This window comes from Passer montanus, unplaced genomic scaffold (assembly GCF_014805655.1).
Source record: "Passer montanus isolate IOZ18808 unplaced genomic scaffold, ASM1480565v1 scaffold8, whole genome shotgun sequence".
NCBI lineage: Eukaryota > Metazoa > Chordata > Aves > Passeriformes > Passeridae > Passer > Passer montanus.
In genome coordinates, this window is record NW_024373256.1 from 7,150,335 (window position 1) to 7,166,134 (window position 15,800).

At 41.3% G+C, this 15,800-nt stretch overlaps 1 protein-coding gene across 1 annotated transcript in view; it reads right to left on the reverse strand.

Annotated features, from left to right (window-relative positions):
* The window catches only part of OTOA (otoancorin), a 33,505-nt gene extending 20,884 nt beyond the window's left edge, over positions 1-12,621 (reverse strand). Inside the window, exons 1-15 of the mRNA XM_039732298.1 lie at positions 12,516-12,621; positions 12,140-12,168; positions 12,010-12,040; positions 11,889-11,916; positions 10,935-11,022; positions 9,354-9,485; positions 8,516-8,751; positions 8,206-8,309; positions 5,705-5,811; positions 5,091-5,230; positions 2,507-2,630; positions 1,933-2,148; positions 1,255-1,422; positions 808-948; positions 166-221 (exon numbers count right to left, since the gene is read on the reverse strand). Of these exons, the coding sequence (XP_039588232.1) occupies positions 166-221; positions 808-948; positions 1,255-1,422; positions 1,933-2,148; positions 2,507-2,630; positions 5,091-5,230; positions 5,705-5,811; positions 8,206-8,309; positions 8,516-8,751; positions 9,354-9,485; positions 10,935-11,022; positions 11,889-11,916; positions 12,010-12,040; positions 12,140-12,168; positions 12,516-12,594 (1,679 nt within the window). The 5' untranslated portion in view covers positions 12,595-12,621. The remainder of the gene's footprint in view (positions 1-165; positions 222-807; positions 949-1,254; positions 1,423-1,932; positions 2,149-2,506; positions 2,631-5,090; positions 5,231-5,704; positions 5,812-8,205; positions 8,310-8,515; positions 8,752-9,353; positions 9,486-10,934; positions 11,023-11,888; positions 11,917-12,009; positions 12,041-12,139; positions 12,169-12,515) is intronic.
* Positions 12,622-15,800: the final 3,179 nt, after the last annotated feature.

Here is a 15,800-nt window from a genome sequence, read left to right on the forward strand (position 1 = left end):
TTGATCCTCACTTTGGTTTTGAAGACCCTTTTTAATAAGGAAGGTGAATTATCCTGTGGTATCCAGGAATGAATAAACATAAGGTAATATATATTGTTTACCTCAAAGTTGCTCTCATCACAAAACTAGTTTTAAATCCCATTTCAAAAGAGATACAGTCCATACCTTAGAAGGTCAACAGGATAGTTTTCCTTGGACAGTAACTCATACAGATACAAAGCCTGAAAATAAACCCACCATAATTAAAGGTAACTTTAGTTGATCCACTTGTAAGAGATATAAACTACTGTAAGGTTTTTGCACTCTGAGCTCTTTTATGTACCCTAAAGGTAATTCTGTGGTCCAGCTTGAGCAACCAAAAGGTTTGGCATGCAGTTTAGCTGAATTTTTTCCTCACAAGACAAGCCATAACTGACTGGCATTATGGTAAACCTGTACATGGCCCACAGCCACTGAAAAACTTAAGGGTGAAGGGAGCCCTGGAAATCGTCTGATCCAACCTTTCATCTCTCTGGACAGAGTCAAAGACTTTAAATGCAAATATCTAATGTACAGTACTGGAAAAAGAAAATTTACATGGCAGAAACCTGGGGGCTTAAATTCAGCATATTAATGCTTCCTTTTCCATAGCATTGTCTCATAGTGCTGCCTGGGCTCTAAATGCCCTGTGGTGTTTATGTTGAGATATATCTGGGGCAGTTCCTTCCTTTTACCTGTGTTCCTTGAACACAAATATATTACACCACTTTTCAATTCTCCCATTCACACTAAATTGCAGTGGAATTGGAACTGCATAACAATTTTTACCTGGCTGCTTCTTAGTTCTTTTTCTTTCAGCATTGTGGAATTATAGCCAGTTTGCTTCCATAAACCAGAAAGAGAGACTTCTTTAAAGAAAGCTCCTTGTATATCTTTGACTGATGAAGAAAAATCTCCAGATGCAGCAATCTAAAAAGAGGAACACAAAAATACATGGTATTTCTGAACTGATGCTTAGATTTACCGGATTTGCCCTTCTTTCTATTCCATGTAATATTTCTCTTAAGAGGATAAAGGAAAAACACGACATTATTAAAAACACAACAAAATAAGCAAGAGAGAGCCTTCAAAATACACTTGGTGTTCAGAAAAAAAACAGTAGAGCTGTTAACCATTGAGCTAAAGGACATATCTTGCTTTAATTCAAGCTTTATAGTTCTGGTTATGGTGCTTTTGTGCAGAGAGACCCTGCCACAGACTGGAGTTAATAATCACCTTCCTGAGGATGCCCTGTTGCTGTGCAGGAGATAAGTCAGACAAGTACTGGGATGTTGTGCCTCGAATCATCTGAGCCAGCTCCCTGGGGCTCATGCTGTGCAGTGACCCAGTGCCAATTCCTGTCACCAAGGCACCCATTTGGCTCACATTGTAAAATGATAAAACCTGCAGGGAGAACAGCACAAGCAAACAGGAAGCTTTATTGAGACCAGCAGATATGTTTAAAAGCAAAAGTCAATAAATAAAGAAAAACTATTTATTAAATACTTAATACATTTCTTGCCTGGGAATGCATTTTTTTGTGTCTGTCCATGGAACAAACGCCTGAAGTTCCTCAGAAGTTCCTTTTTCTGAAACTTCAACCAGGACCTGATTCCTTGCATTGCAGTATATTTGTATATACAGCCTCAGGTCTTTAATCATGCAAATTCTGCCTAGGGCAGTGACACAGACAAAATAATATATACAAATGCCAAATCCAAGTACTCATTCTCTCTCTACTAGAGAATTACTTTGGGATGTACAATCTTGAAAGCTTTTATTTGATTTAAACACATTCTCCAGGCCACTAACTAATTTGAATTTTTATACTAAACTTTTCAAAATTTACAGTTATTGTTAAGAAGCCATTTCACTTTTAAAAACAGAAGGTAGGAAAGCTGTTATGAGAGGTACCTTTTCATAAGAGAGATATTTACTGGATAAAATCATAACTTGGCTCTTTGCCCACCCAGAGACTTGGTTTAATGTTGCAACAGCATTATGCACTGCTTCAGGTGACAGAGATTCCAGCTGACTTGAAGTTAGTCCAACCACAGCATCTGACAGAGATCCAAGGGTATCATTCAATGTCTGGTTTTGCATGGCAATGTTCAGGAGCTGAGATTTGAGCTAAATCAAACAAAAAGAGCAGACTGGAAATAAAAATCTGCCAAGAACCAATTTTCATTACCACCCAAAACATTAACTGGAATCTCCAGAATAGGCATTGGCAAATATTCACACACTTAGTAAAATTTCAAAAATAGAACCACAGTTGTGAAAGGTATAAGGAACAGGAGTATGAAACAGAATGAGAAAAGAATAAGCACCCAAAATGGGTTGCTATCCTTTGCATTCTCAAGAACTATTTTCCCTTATTTCTTAAGTTCCAATAATTTTTCACTCATTTCTCCTTATTTAAGAAGAGCATCTTTCCTCCTCTGTTTACAGGATTATGTTAGGCAAGAAGAACAAATGTTGTACACACCTCATGAACCTCGGCCTGGAAACCTCTCAGCTGATTGCATTTAATCATTTGATGAAGTAGAGCCCGGGCCACAGCTGCATCCATCTGTTCCAGGTCATCATAAAAACAAACCAACAAACCCAGCCTATAGAGCAGAAATACATTAGCTCCCTTCTGACATAAAAGGTGTCACTGTTGGGAAATGGAAACACAGCTTGGTACCCTCTCCTTGTGACCACAGCTTGAGCCATTTCTGTTTGTCGTGAGTGCCTCAACCTGCAGTCTTTAAAACTCAGCCTGTAACAGGGGTATGAGAACATGCACTGGCCTTTGCATTCAGCTGAATCCTACCTGGATTGCATGTGCTTGAGAATTTACCTGTCCTGGTTCCATTTGTTCATGGCTGGATTGTCCCTGTTACTCCACTTCCCCCAACAGGAAAATTTTGAAAATGATGGAGGGTCTTTAGAAGTGGCTTGCTGAGTTCTTATCTGGTTTGATTGGATGTTTTGAACTCTTAAGTCCTGCTTGGATTCCACATGCAGCACAACCTATTTATGTTTCAGAGCAGCAGCTAGGGCATGACATAGCTTCTTTATAATTTTAGGATGGAACAAAGCCTGCAGTATTTCCCATCAAACACGGGACTGGCCGATGGATGGAGACCTGTGCAGTTCAACACTGGTCAGGAGAAAGCACACTGAGGCTCACTGCCCACTTGTGCCAGCACAGCAGCCTGCAAGGCAGGGTTTGCACTGAGCTCGTTTCCCTTCACAGTTCCCATGCCGTAACATTTCCATTAACCTCTGTAAAGTGCAACCACAGCCATAGTTTTTGGAGAGGAGGAGTCACACCACCATGGGGAAGTGCCTGTTGTAGGTGTCCTTCTGGCTTAGACCTTGTGCTTATTTACTGCCTTTGCTTATTTACTGCCTTGTGCTTATTACTGCCTTTACCTGCAGCCCTGCAAAGAAAGAGCTCTGAACTGTGCATCACCATGTCTGGATTTTGAACTTGATAGTGATGGGGATGAACTGGTTTGTAGGAAGCTTGAGTCAATTCCCTGTCCCTGTAAACTCAGTGCCTTTGCTTTTATAATTCAAACAGAACAAGAACCTCAAAGATATGGCCAAAGCCCAGCTTTCCTGCTACAGTCCCTGCTTTTTCACAGTTCAGTGAGACAGGCACAGGCAGAGTCTGGGCAGTAATGTCCAGATGTGAATCAAATCATCAGTGGACAATGCTGCAGCACTACCACAGACTCAGTCAAATTCTGCAGCACAGAAAGGCTTTTAGTTCTTCCAGTCCCTCAACAACAACCTGCCAGTGATATAACAAAACACTGCTTCAGCAGCACATCTGAATTCATGGGAGATCATCAAACCAACATACAAATAAAAGAAGCATCTATAAGAGCATTTTTATAACAAATAATTACATTCTGATGCATTATTGCTTAGCCACCAAAAGCTCTTCATCTCCTCTGGGATTAGCAGAAATGAATAACACTACTTCTTAAAAGTAAAAGTGCATTTAAATCAACAGTATGGTTAAAATGAGTAACATAAACTAAGTGTGTCGTAAAAATGGAATATATTAAGGATTATGGAGCATGACATTTCTCTCATCCGTGAGAATGTGGCAGCTCTTATGAGTGACAAAATAATTTTTAAGATTTCTGACATTGAAATTTAGAGCATGGGCATAACTCTTCTCTCGCTTACTCCTCCGACAAGAGCAATGCTTCATGGAAGTCAGCGAGCTGCACTGCAGTAATGACAGGAGCTCTGAAGCCATAAAGCATATTCTCCATTAGTTTAAAACTCCAAGGTATCCCCCAAGGAGACTACAAATAATTTCAGACAGCATTGTCTTGGGACTAAACACATCCATTGATATGACAATGTAAATGTAAATGTGGAGTGCAGAGCTCTCTCATGCTCACTGTGTATTTATGAGTAACAGCAGTTTATTTTGGTTTTTTATTAGTGTTAAAGTTAGTTCCGAGCAGATTTGACAGTCCTGAAAATTCAGTTTCCTGCTTACACACCTAACGTCCCAACATATTTAAGCATGGCTCATCTCCACTCTTCAGGACAAAGAGGATAGCAGGGCAAGCTTTACACTGCTTCAGTTTGTGGCTTCTCTGGTGACACCCACGTCAGTTTAAACCCACTTGCAGTCCTGCTGGCAGGAGTTGAGCTTTCCTCCTTCAATCCCAACTGTAAAATTATTTCCCCCAAACACCTCCATGTTCTGTGATTCAAGCAGCCAAGACAACTCATGTCCTGCTGTCCCAGTTTATTTTATTGCTCTGTGATGTGGTGGAGCTCTGCCTAGGTCGCCCAGATACTCCTGCAGCCTTCCCACAAATGCTACAGGCATCTCCTCACTGTGGAGCAGGAGACAAAGCATTAGCTAATTAGGCACACCTCCAAAAATTCATAAAGTAGCAATTCTTCACTGTTGCTAAACAGGGCTGGATTTCAGCCTAGATTTTTTGGCTGGAATGAAAAAGCTGTGCCACGCTATCAATTTCCATTTTCTCCTTAGTTAGTTGTTCCATCCACACACAGCCATAAAAGAAAAAGCAAAGCAGCCTTGCCTGTAGATAGTTGAAGTGTTCCTCATATCAAATCCTGACAAGTTTATCCTTTCCAGGAGGGCCTGTGCAAGCTCTGGTGTGATGTCATACACCATGTCCAGCTGCTTTGTTGCGTTGTCGTAGCTAATGAACAGTCTGATCTGACCAGCACAAACAAAACCATGCATCAGCACTGTGAGACAATGAATCCTACAAAGTCTGTGTCTGACACTCAAAATTAACTGAGCCTACACTCAAAATTAACTGAGCCTGTTCATGTTATAGAGAAAGCCAGAAGATTTGGATAAACCAGTATTTCTGAAGGCAAAGCTGAGTGAGTGATTTGAGTGATTCTCTGCCAAAATGTCATATAATTTGAGGGTCTTCTATCATTGGTCCCTTTCAATAGCAGTCATGGAAGTCTGATACAGAGAAATAATTACATATTAATGACAGGCACTTTAAAATTAAAAAGACAGAAGAATTTTGTAAAGAATACATTTATATTTCCCCTCTGTAGTTTCTCTTCATAATTAATTAATTAAGATACATTAAGTTATTTTTCATGTTTAAGTTTGCATTTGTGTTCTTATTGTTTGTAGCAATAATATATCCAACCACACTTTGTTACTTACTTCATTAAGACTAATTTTCAGAATTTCTTCTATTGGGAGATGGACCATGTATCTTCCCAAAATCCATAAGCTTTCTGCACTGACCCAAGAAGTTGATTCATTGAACTCTGTTTTGTACAAATAAATACTCACTACAATGTTAAGAAAGTAATTACTTTTCAAATATATTTTCAAGTATATTGTTATTGTTAAATAATAAAAAAACTGCAAATCAGAAAAATCATTAGCAGAGAGAGTCAGATTTCCTCCATTTGCTACATTTTAGCACCATACATTTATGAGTCCATACATTTTTTTACTGAAAATGAAATAGTGTTTCAAGTGTCTCAAATTTTCTCATACAAAAACAGTCAATGTTTTATGTTGTTGAAACCAAGAATTAATAAAGTGTAGGACATGAAAAATTTATCCAAAAGTATTAAAAATGGAGCAACGTTTTTAAAATTCACTTTTCCTAATCAATTGCATTATTTAAGAACATCAGGAAGGCATGATACTTTATATGTCTTATATATTATTATTGATGATGCCACTTGTTTCAGTAGTATGCAATAGTAATAATGGAGAAAATGAAAAACTGTCCAAATACCTCCATGGAAATGAGCTGACAAAACCACAAAACACTGCACAACAGTTAAAAAATGGCATTCATTTAGTAACATTCTCCCAAGGATTGAAAATGAAATCAAGATCCAAATATCCCTGAGAAAAAACATATTCATGGACTCCATGGGTACCCTGAGCCACAAAGACTGTTTTCTCCAGGGTGTTGTCATTTGGATGGCTCAGTGTGTGACACCTCTGAACACATTCCTCAGCAGTGCTGATACTCACAGCTCTGTTAAAATAAAATAATCTGTGCACTTTGAAGAGTTTCCAGTGCTGGGGAAAAAAACAGCCTGCATCTATCAGAAGCTGAAGGACTCCATTAAGTGATTTTTTTGAAAACACAGATCTAAGCTCCTTAACTGAGACAAGATGATGATCCCAGCAGACCTGTCAGGCCTGTGTTTTTTAAAGTGATATTACCTCCCATTACCCAGAATATTATGAGAGTTGAAAGACATGACAAGAGAGCTAAAGGAAAAACCAGCATCATTTAAGGATGTTGACTGTGGCCTTTAGCAGAACAGACTCACAGCTACCAGCCATGGTAGCTGTGATCCCCAAAAACTGATCCCTATCCCAGGTTGTCCCAGTGCTACCCACATATGAAGTGAATAAATCAGCCTCCTGCAGCACTGTTCCTGCGCTCTGCTGTGGCCTGGGGAGTGCACACCGGAGGGAGCTTTAGACTTCCAGTCCAAGTGTGCCTGCCCAGGGCTGATGGTTCACACTGCCACAACCAGCTGGGAATGAGCCCACACTTGATGCCCTGAGGGGGGGGATTCACCACTGTGCAGCTTTTGGCAGGTGAAGCAGCAACCAGGGAGGAAAAAGAGGCCCAGCAACTCCCAGTCCCTCCCAGGCTGTGTGATCTTCCATGAACTGAGGGCTCACCAATGGTTCAGACACAACTCAAGATGATGCTGAGAGATTTTCCCAGGACTGCTGAGCAGCACCAGGCAAATTCTGCATCTTTGCTTTCCCAGCAATGCACTGGCACTATCACCTCACAGCAGCAGCATGAACCTCCTCTCCACAACTTACTGGTTTATTCTCATATTTTGAAATGGCAGGAGACCCAAGAGTCAAATTTAGCTCCACTGAAGCAAGTGGGTATTTAACCTTTGATTTCTAGGGAAGGAAGAAGAACACACACACCTGTAAGTCTAAAACGCTCCCAGGACAGCTGTGCTGGGATGTTCAGTGAAACCCAGGCACCAGCTCTGATGTTCAGTGCCCTGCACAGCCCCCTTGTGGAGCCCATCCTGCCTGTCCCAGCTGTTTTGGAACAGCTGTTTTAGGCACATTAGCCAGGCAAACAGATGTGGGAAAATGCATCCAATCAGAATTAATTAACTTTGGCTTTATCATGTCCCTTTGCTGATCGAGTTGGTGCCATGTGCTTTCACAACATCCTGCATTTCTCTGTGTTTCGAAACAGTGCAGTGGATAATGTATCCTGAGCCAGAGCTGTTTTCTCCTTTGAACAGGAGTTCAGAAGAGAACAACTCGCCTTGGCAGAGCACCTGGCCACTGTATCCTATTTCAGACTTAGAAACAGTACAGAGAGAAAAGACTTTAGTACTAGAAAAAGACTTTGTGTATAGCTCTGTGCAGAACAGAAGGGTCCACTGGTTGCACCTGATGATCCTGGAGGTCTTTTCCAGCCTTAACAATAGTATGATTCTACTCTACAAGTTCAAGCATCTTTGGAGAACTATTTGTCATGAGTAACAAACACATTATGTTTATTTATGTGCTCTGCAGAAAAGGTATTCCAGACAGCTCTTACACAGACCTGTGTTAACTGGGGAAACAATTCAATACAATGGGCAGGCCATTTCCTGAGTGCTTTTCTCTTATGATAAGTAAGAAGAAAACACTTTGTAACATACCACTCATGTTGTAAGATTGCTGTAGAATCTGCTTCATCCAGCCATAGAGAGCTCTCTGAGTGCTTGCTGAGGTTCTGTCATAGAGGTCCTTGAACAATGATGATCTAAGTGATAAATACATTTGTTGGCTCACTAACGAGTTAACTATTCCTTTTTTTAATGACACATGGACAAATTATTTTAGAAACAGCATTCTTTACACATAAGCAGAAAGCTGTATCAGGAAAACAGACTAAGACCATATAGCAACTTCTTTTTCAATAGTCAGCAAATCCAACATAGTATTGTGTCTGAAAAATAAATGGCTTACAAGTTTCTGAAAGCATCCTCCAGCAGAAGGTTTGGGAGACTCCCAATGACATCAGGTTGGAGATAGTTCACTGCTGACACACGCAAAACCTGACTCAGGATATCCACACAGTCCAGGGCACTCAGAGCCAGGAAGCATTTATCCAGAGTTACAAGGAACAAGGTCCTGTTTACTCCTGGGCTTTGAAAAATTCTCTCTCTAGTCTTGCCCCAGTCAAGAATAATATTTCCCATTTCCTGCAAGAAACAAAGTGTGAAATAAACATCTCTGATTAATTCAATACATTGTTCATTTTGAGGCCTGACAGAGAGCTCTCTACAAAGAATACGATGCTGCTCTCATGAAAAACAGCTGCAAATTACTGGTTGTTTGCATTACTTCAGATAATTCCTTTCTGGCATTGGGTAGAGACCAGCTTGAATATTTTTTACAAAACCAAATGAAACCCAGAAAGATATTTCAAATGACTGATTTACAAAATTACTAATTTCACCTCCTTTATCCATCTTGGCTCTCTTTCCAGCCACCAAAAAGAAGACACTCCCTGAGAGTAACTGGCCCTACCTACCTTAGGTGTTACTGTAGGAGGGTGAACTCTTCTCTGGAGATGAGTTTCTCTCTATTGATTACAGTGAAAATCCAAATGACTGACTTGTACTTGCATCAACTTTTAGACAATAAGAGTTAAATAAACTAAGTCTAACCTAAGAGGAGAGGAATCCAATCCAAGCCAGGTAAGTAACTGCAACGCCTGCACTGTGAGCCCCCCAGTCTGTCCCTTTCCATTTCTAAACCACTGACAGCAGCTTTTCCTTTTCACGTGTGGAAACTTGCTTACAAGATGCTCCTTTTTGCTGTTGAAGAGGTACTTCATCGCAGTTTGGAACTGCTGCTGATCAAGCTGTTGCAATTCAGACAGTAGTTGCCTGGGCTGGTATAAAAGGTTCTTCAGGTAACTTTTTATGGACATCTGGAGTGTAGAAAAATATGTTTAATATACATAAAACTCATACTATCGTGCTTTTACTCCCTGAAAATCTGTGCTCAAGGAGAACTAAGTGCTTAGCTCTGTATTGTCTGGGCTGTCAATGATCAAAATAACTGTTCTCCCTCAAACTGAAAACAAAAATAATCTAAATGCATTCTTGAAATACAGTAATTTTCAAATCCTATTCTTGGCTCCATGAACAAGTCCTCTCGAGGGAGCTTTTTAACCAAGATGCCTCAGTTTCTCACTTCATAAAACAAGAGTAATAAAGCTTTTCTGCTTCACACAACAGAGCTGTGAAAATGAAACTTCTAAAGAGCTCAAAAAATAGCTTAAAAATTATCAGATATCATGTGCTTATTACTTAAAAAAGGGAAGGAAGTGTGCAATTAGATGGGAGGAAAAGTCTCTACCAGGTCATAAGCCAAAAATATTCTCTCTCGCATCAAGCTTCATTACCAGTTAACAATCTCATGCCTATTTTGAAAAATTGAAGGGGAATCTTAACACTGGAACAGAAATAAATTTAAGGCTCATTAGCAGCAGACTGGAGTAAGATCCCTGCTATTTCCTGACAGAATTATTTCAGAATTGGGTTGGAATTTGAGTTGCAATTGCTCTTTGCTGCCTTTGCTTAACTTGCATTGCCACCACCAAATATTAACACTGTTCCTTTATGCCTCGGGGTTCAGCCTGCTGAGAACATCAGGCTGCCAATAAACCTGACAAAGGGAAGAGGCAGTGGCAGGAAAATGTAGGTGAGGATGAGCTGTGACAGCGACACGGAGCTTGGGACAGGTTTCAAGCACTGTGGAGCTTCTGGGAATGCCTGAGGCTCAGGGATGGCACGGTGACACTTCCCTGTTTCCGCGTGTTTAGGGACGAGGGAGGGGCTCAGGTTTGTTAGCTGGGTACAGCTCCACTGAAAGCAGCTCATCACTAACCCTCAGCAGCAGGAGGAGGAACAGCAGCTCCTTCCTGCATCAGTCCACATCGATAATTTACAAAAACAGCATTGAGAGGAGCTTTAAAAGGTGGAGGCATTTTGTAGGATGCTCCAGAGCCTCTCATTCCATAAGGAGCAGTGTGAACTACAGCCAGCCAAAATTTGGGAGAAACCCATCATTTTCTGGGGAAACAGCATTTATATATACTCAACTCAGAAACAATTAGCACCAAAAAATCCTAATTCCTGCTTTCCATCAGAGAAAAAGCAAAAATAATTGTTATTATTTCTGCCTTGCATATTCCTGCAAGCTTTGGGGGAAAAGACAAACTATTCCTATTTCTTATTTAGCTGCTACACTGTAGGTGTATTAATTACCTCTATTAATTACCTCGTTGATCACCTAGCTTTGGCTACAGAGATAAGTTAAGGTTTTTTAATTCCTTTTCAAATAAAAATTGTCATGCATCTTAAATGTCACAAACCTGTAGACTGCTAAGAGTAAACATAACTTCCTGAGCATGAAAATAGGCCATGACTTTTGTAAGAAGATCTGCTGTCCAGACATTAGAGCTGTAACAGAAAACAGGACCAAAAATGCCAGTAAAATGATGTAACAAGTTAAATAGCAGATTACAAGAGTAGAAAAGAAAAGGGGAAACAAAGAGTGATGATAACACCATAATGACAAAAGTATTCAGTTTTTTGTCTAGCCAGAGTAATAGTTGATCTGTTTAATGCAATGAAAATACATGGTTCAATGGGGAATGGACTTAATTAGTTTTTCTCCATCTAATTCCACAACCACCCACAATAAACTCAATTTTCCAAGGTGCTGCCATTAGTACTCTCTCCAAGGCATGTGCTTTCTGGCACCCCATTATGTCTGTTCTGATCTGCTTGCAGAAAGCACAGGGAGTAACTGCTGCCTTTCCTTCAGCAGAGTCATTAATTTCACTGTGTCTTCCTTACACAGACACTGATTTTCTCAAGATATGTAGGAGTGGAATGGCCTTTGAGGCTTATCCTGCTCTTTCAGATTTGGACAAAATTAGCAAATAATTAAAAAGCCACCAGGAGCTGGAGGATGGGGGATGGAGTGAGAATGAAAGAAGGAGGTGGACAGACAGCTGGAACTGCACCTAATTTTCTTAAGAAGCCATTTGGACACATGTGAGCAAAGTTAATTATCAAAACTTCTGAGAACTGTAGCAACTATATATTTTCAGCCTCATTCTATATATTTTTTTTTTTCACTACACTACAAATAGGTTTTTCCCTGTTAACAGGAAATGCTCCTCCCAGGAGACCTAAATCCAAGCCAATATGAGCCAATTTCATTCCATCCATAATGTTCCAGTTTCTGTGGATATGAAACAGATCATATCTGAAGTGCAAGATAATACTGAAAAATCAAGATGGGGAGAGTAATACATTACCTTTGAAAATAAAGTATATCTAGGAGGGCTGCACATGAAAAATGGAACATAAAAAGTTATGGTGAGATACTGAGCTTTAATTCATTTTAGAAGCATAAATGGGAACAACTGTGTACATTACCATTCAGATATTTCCCAGCTATTACTTCCTCCTAAGGAAAAATTACAAATATATGCAGTAAATTACTATTTTTAGATTATAATATAAAATGTTATGTCAAAATGTAGAGAGATCAAATAAAAATACTAACCGCAGCTTTGTGTAACAATGGAGGCAAATCTGTAAAAGATTATCCCATTATTAGAAGTTAATTTAATGTTTTATCAGTCAATTGTGTTACACAAAAATATATTTATTGTATACAATGATTATATACACATATATAATTTATTTGCAAATATTTAATGCAGTTTTGATTAAATTTATTTACAGGAAAATATTGCAGGGAAAAAAGGCTATTCAATAATAATCAGTCTTGGTGAAATTCTTTGCTGGCATAGCTCCATGAAGCCAAGAGAGCAGAGACTATGGTCCCAGTTAGTAACAACACCTAGTATTTTTTATTTATTACAAACAGCTTTTTCTGTGCAAAAAATATGTCCCTCAGACAGGAGTTCTGGTCTTACCTTCAGAGTTCTGACTGTGAGTAATCTTGGCATGATTCATTGATATCAACAAGAAACACATCTTCAAAAGTCTGGACATTTCTTCTGGTGTTTTTAGAATAAAAAGATACTTGGATTGAAGAGGAAAATAGGAGGAACAGAGTCAAAATGCAATATTCACCCCAAATTTCATAGCTATAAATCAGAGACAGCCTAAGCTATGGAGTACAGATTGAGATCAGAACAATCCAAGGCTGCTTGCTCCCAAGTTTTTAATTTAGATCCTTTTCTAGGATAAAGATACACTTTATGCAAACACGAGTCCATGAAGAGTGCGTGTGCAGACAGATTTATCTCCCTATAGCAAGTGGCTCATTTAATTTTCTTCCTTGTAGCACCATTTATTTACCAAGTTACACTGCACCAAAGTACGACTTCAATGCAGTTTTGTTAAAACAGGCAAACAAATCCTTTTAAAATCACATAAAACAGAAGAGAAATTGAATGAAAAAGGAAATTATAAAGAAGCTTCACACAAACTCTAAGCTTTTCCTAGCTGGCTAAGCTGCAGTATCACTGCAGACTTGGTCTGGAGCCCTCCATTTGCAGATCTCTGAACTCAGGGGTGGGACAGCCTGGCCCTGGTCCCCTGTCCCTGCAGGGTGCTCCAGGCAGGAAGGTGACAGAGCACTCCCCTTCCCTGCTGCCACATTTGGCAAAAAGGGAGAAAACGCCCTTATGCTCTTCTGAAGCAGAGGGAAAGTCACACATTTGGGAAACAAACCATGTCACTGCACCTGGATAGATCAGAGCCGTGGTCTTTGTACTCACAAGAAGTGTCCCATCAAAGTTTCACCACCACCACGGACACGGTTTGTGTGGAGAGATGTTTTGGTAGCTCTTGCTATCCCTGCTGCCCTGTGCTATGCAGCACAAAAATCACTGAAAGATAAATTGTCTGGAAGAGCAGTAATAGGGTACCCAGAGCTTTTCACTGGGTTGTTACCGATTGCCACCAGAAAAAAATTGAGTTTCACAGTTGTCCAAAACAAAATGAATGTGTTGATTTTGGTCTAGTTCTTGAAGGACGAGGATACACACAGAACTAATGCAATGGGGTGGAAGGAAGCAAAGACTGGGCAGGTTTCACTCACACAGGAGTTTCTGCAGCCACATCCCCTCCTCAGCTCTGAGGGCCATCAGCTGCTTCAATCCACACTGCAGAGAGGATTTTCTGCCTGGCCCTCTGCTCAGCCTGAGAGTCACCACCCCCACAGGTAAAACAACAAATTAATCTGAGATATTAGGTGATGCCTTGATCCACAGATGGCAACTTCTTACACTGGGATCAGTCCCTGATTTAACAAATGACACACAGGGTCCCATTGGCCAACTTGGCTCTGAACATAAAGAGACTTTGTTAGGTTTTGTCTCCCCTTCCCTCACTTCAAAGGTTTATTTGCAAGACACTGAATTTCTGCATTTCTTTTTGTTGCTGAATTCTGTGCTCCCTCTTCCTCCCCCCCACCAAAGTTCTCTGCCACAGCTTAAGTTACAGATCTGAATATTTGATAAATGACACCTTTTTTAGGATTGTTTAATCTCATGTACCAAGGTACTCTTTTATAAAAATATCTTTCAACAAGCCTTCAGCAATACTCAGTCTATTGCAAATACTTAACTCCAGTCTTGTAACAGAAGTGTCTCAAACGGACAGATGATGAAAAATTTAAACTTTAAACTTCAAGAAGCTATCACCTCTGTCCTGTTCTTACACACACTGAAACCCCTTTCAGCCACTCTTTTGGGAGCACCACAGTAAATGTCTCTCATTCAGATGTATCTGGTTTCCTAGACAATGAACTTACTTGTGTTTCTTTCTGCCTGTGCCCTAATAATTTTGCAGTAAGGTTTGATTACTCTGCATAGGTTAAATCATGCTTCCAATGTCACTCCCGATTTGTTTATTCCAATTCATGCACTTTGATCAGGGAGTATATTTTAATTAAAGCATGTTAACTTAATGTATAAGGAGATTAAATGCTAAGGAAAGTGCTTTTTCATCCTGACTAACTCAAGCGGACAATCAGCAGGGCACAAAGAGGGCTGTGAAAAGCCCTGCTGGGCAAGACAATCTCCGGGATGAAGTTGTTCATTTTTTGAGTGAAACAGGTCAGTTTGCAGCTCACAGCAACTTCCAGCCAGTCCCAAATCACTGCAGATCCCACCCAGCATTTCCCCGGAGATATTCCTTGTGCATGCTGCAATGAGACCTCTGAGCCTTGCAGGACTCCCCGCTTGTGAGAGGCTCCCTGATCGCCTTCTCTCGCAGCCAGAACAGCCACCCTTCCATGTACAGAAATCCTAGACATTTTATCACTCACTCCAGCAGTCGCTGCCTTATCTGAAGCTCGATAACCAGAAAACTGACCTTACAACCACAACCTGTGCTGATAAACCCTCACACTGCCGGTGCCCACCTTCCCCCGGGCTGTGAGAAAAAGCACCACATGCATGGGGGAAGCCGCAAGGGGTGCGGGCTGGAAAGGGAGAGAGGGCAGGAGGAGGGCCAGGACCCCCGAGAGCTTTACCTGCCTCTGCAGTGTGCGGCTCCTCCCCGGCACTGCGGGAGCTGGGCGGCTCCAGCCCGGGACCCTGAGAGCGGGGCCAGGCCCAGCGCCGCCCCGCAGCCTCCGCGCCCCGGCCCTCAGGGCGGGCGGGAGCGGCTCCTCCGCCCGGGGCTCGGCCCTCCCAGGGCCGGCAGGAGGGGACAGCTCTGCCCCGAGGTGAAGAGAGCTCAACAAGCTGTGCAGGGGAAGCACAGGGCTGGTGCTGCCCTGCTCCCCCATCTCCCCAGCCCAAGCTGGGGCAGGTGACCCTGGGTCCCTCAGAGTATGAGCTGATTGTACCTGGGATCGCTCGGCAAAGGGAGGCTGTGGTTTTGAGGGATGAAGCTGTTCCAACTTTGCTTTGAAAGTTTCTGCCTAAATCGAGTGCTTGCACAGCATCGTTTTCCAGCAGTGCAACACACCCAGCCCACCCTGACAGAACAGAACAGTTCAGCCACTCCACAGGGCAAAACTCTGCACATCAGTGAGAGCTCCGAGTGCAGCTTGGATGGACACTGGCACCCACAGCAGGACAAGGCAGGATTCCCAAACCCAGGAGTAACGAATTTCGACATTGCAATTGCAACATTTGTTCCCTTAGATGGCATCTTTGGGGCAATTTCATCAACTATTGAACACACGAGTGGCCTGTGAGCAGCATTGACTGCACACAAATGCTCTCTCAGTGCCCACAGGG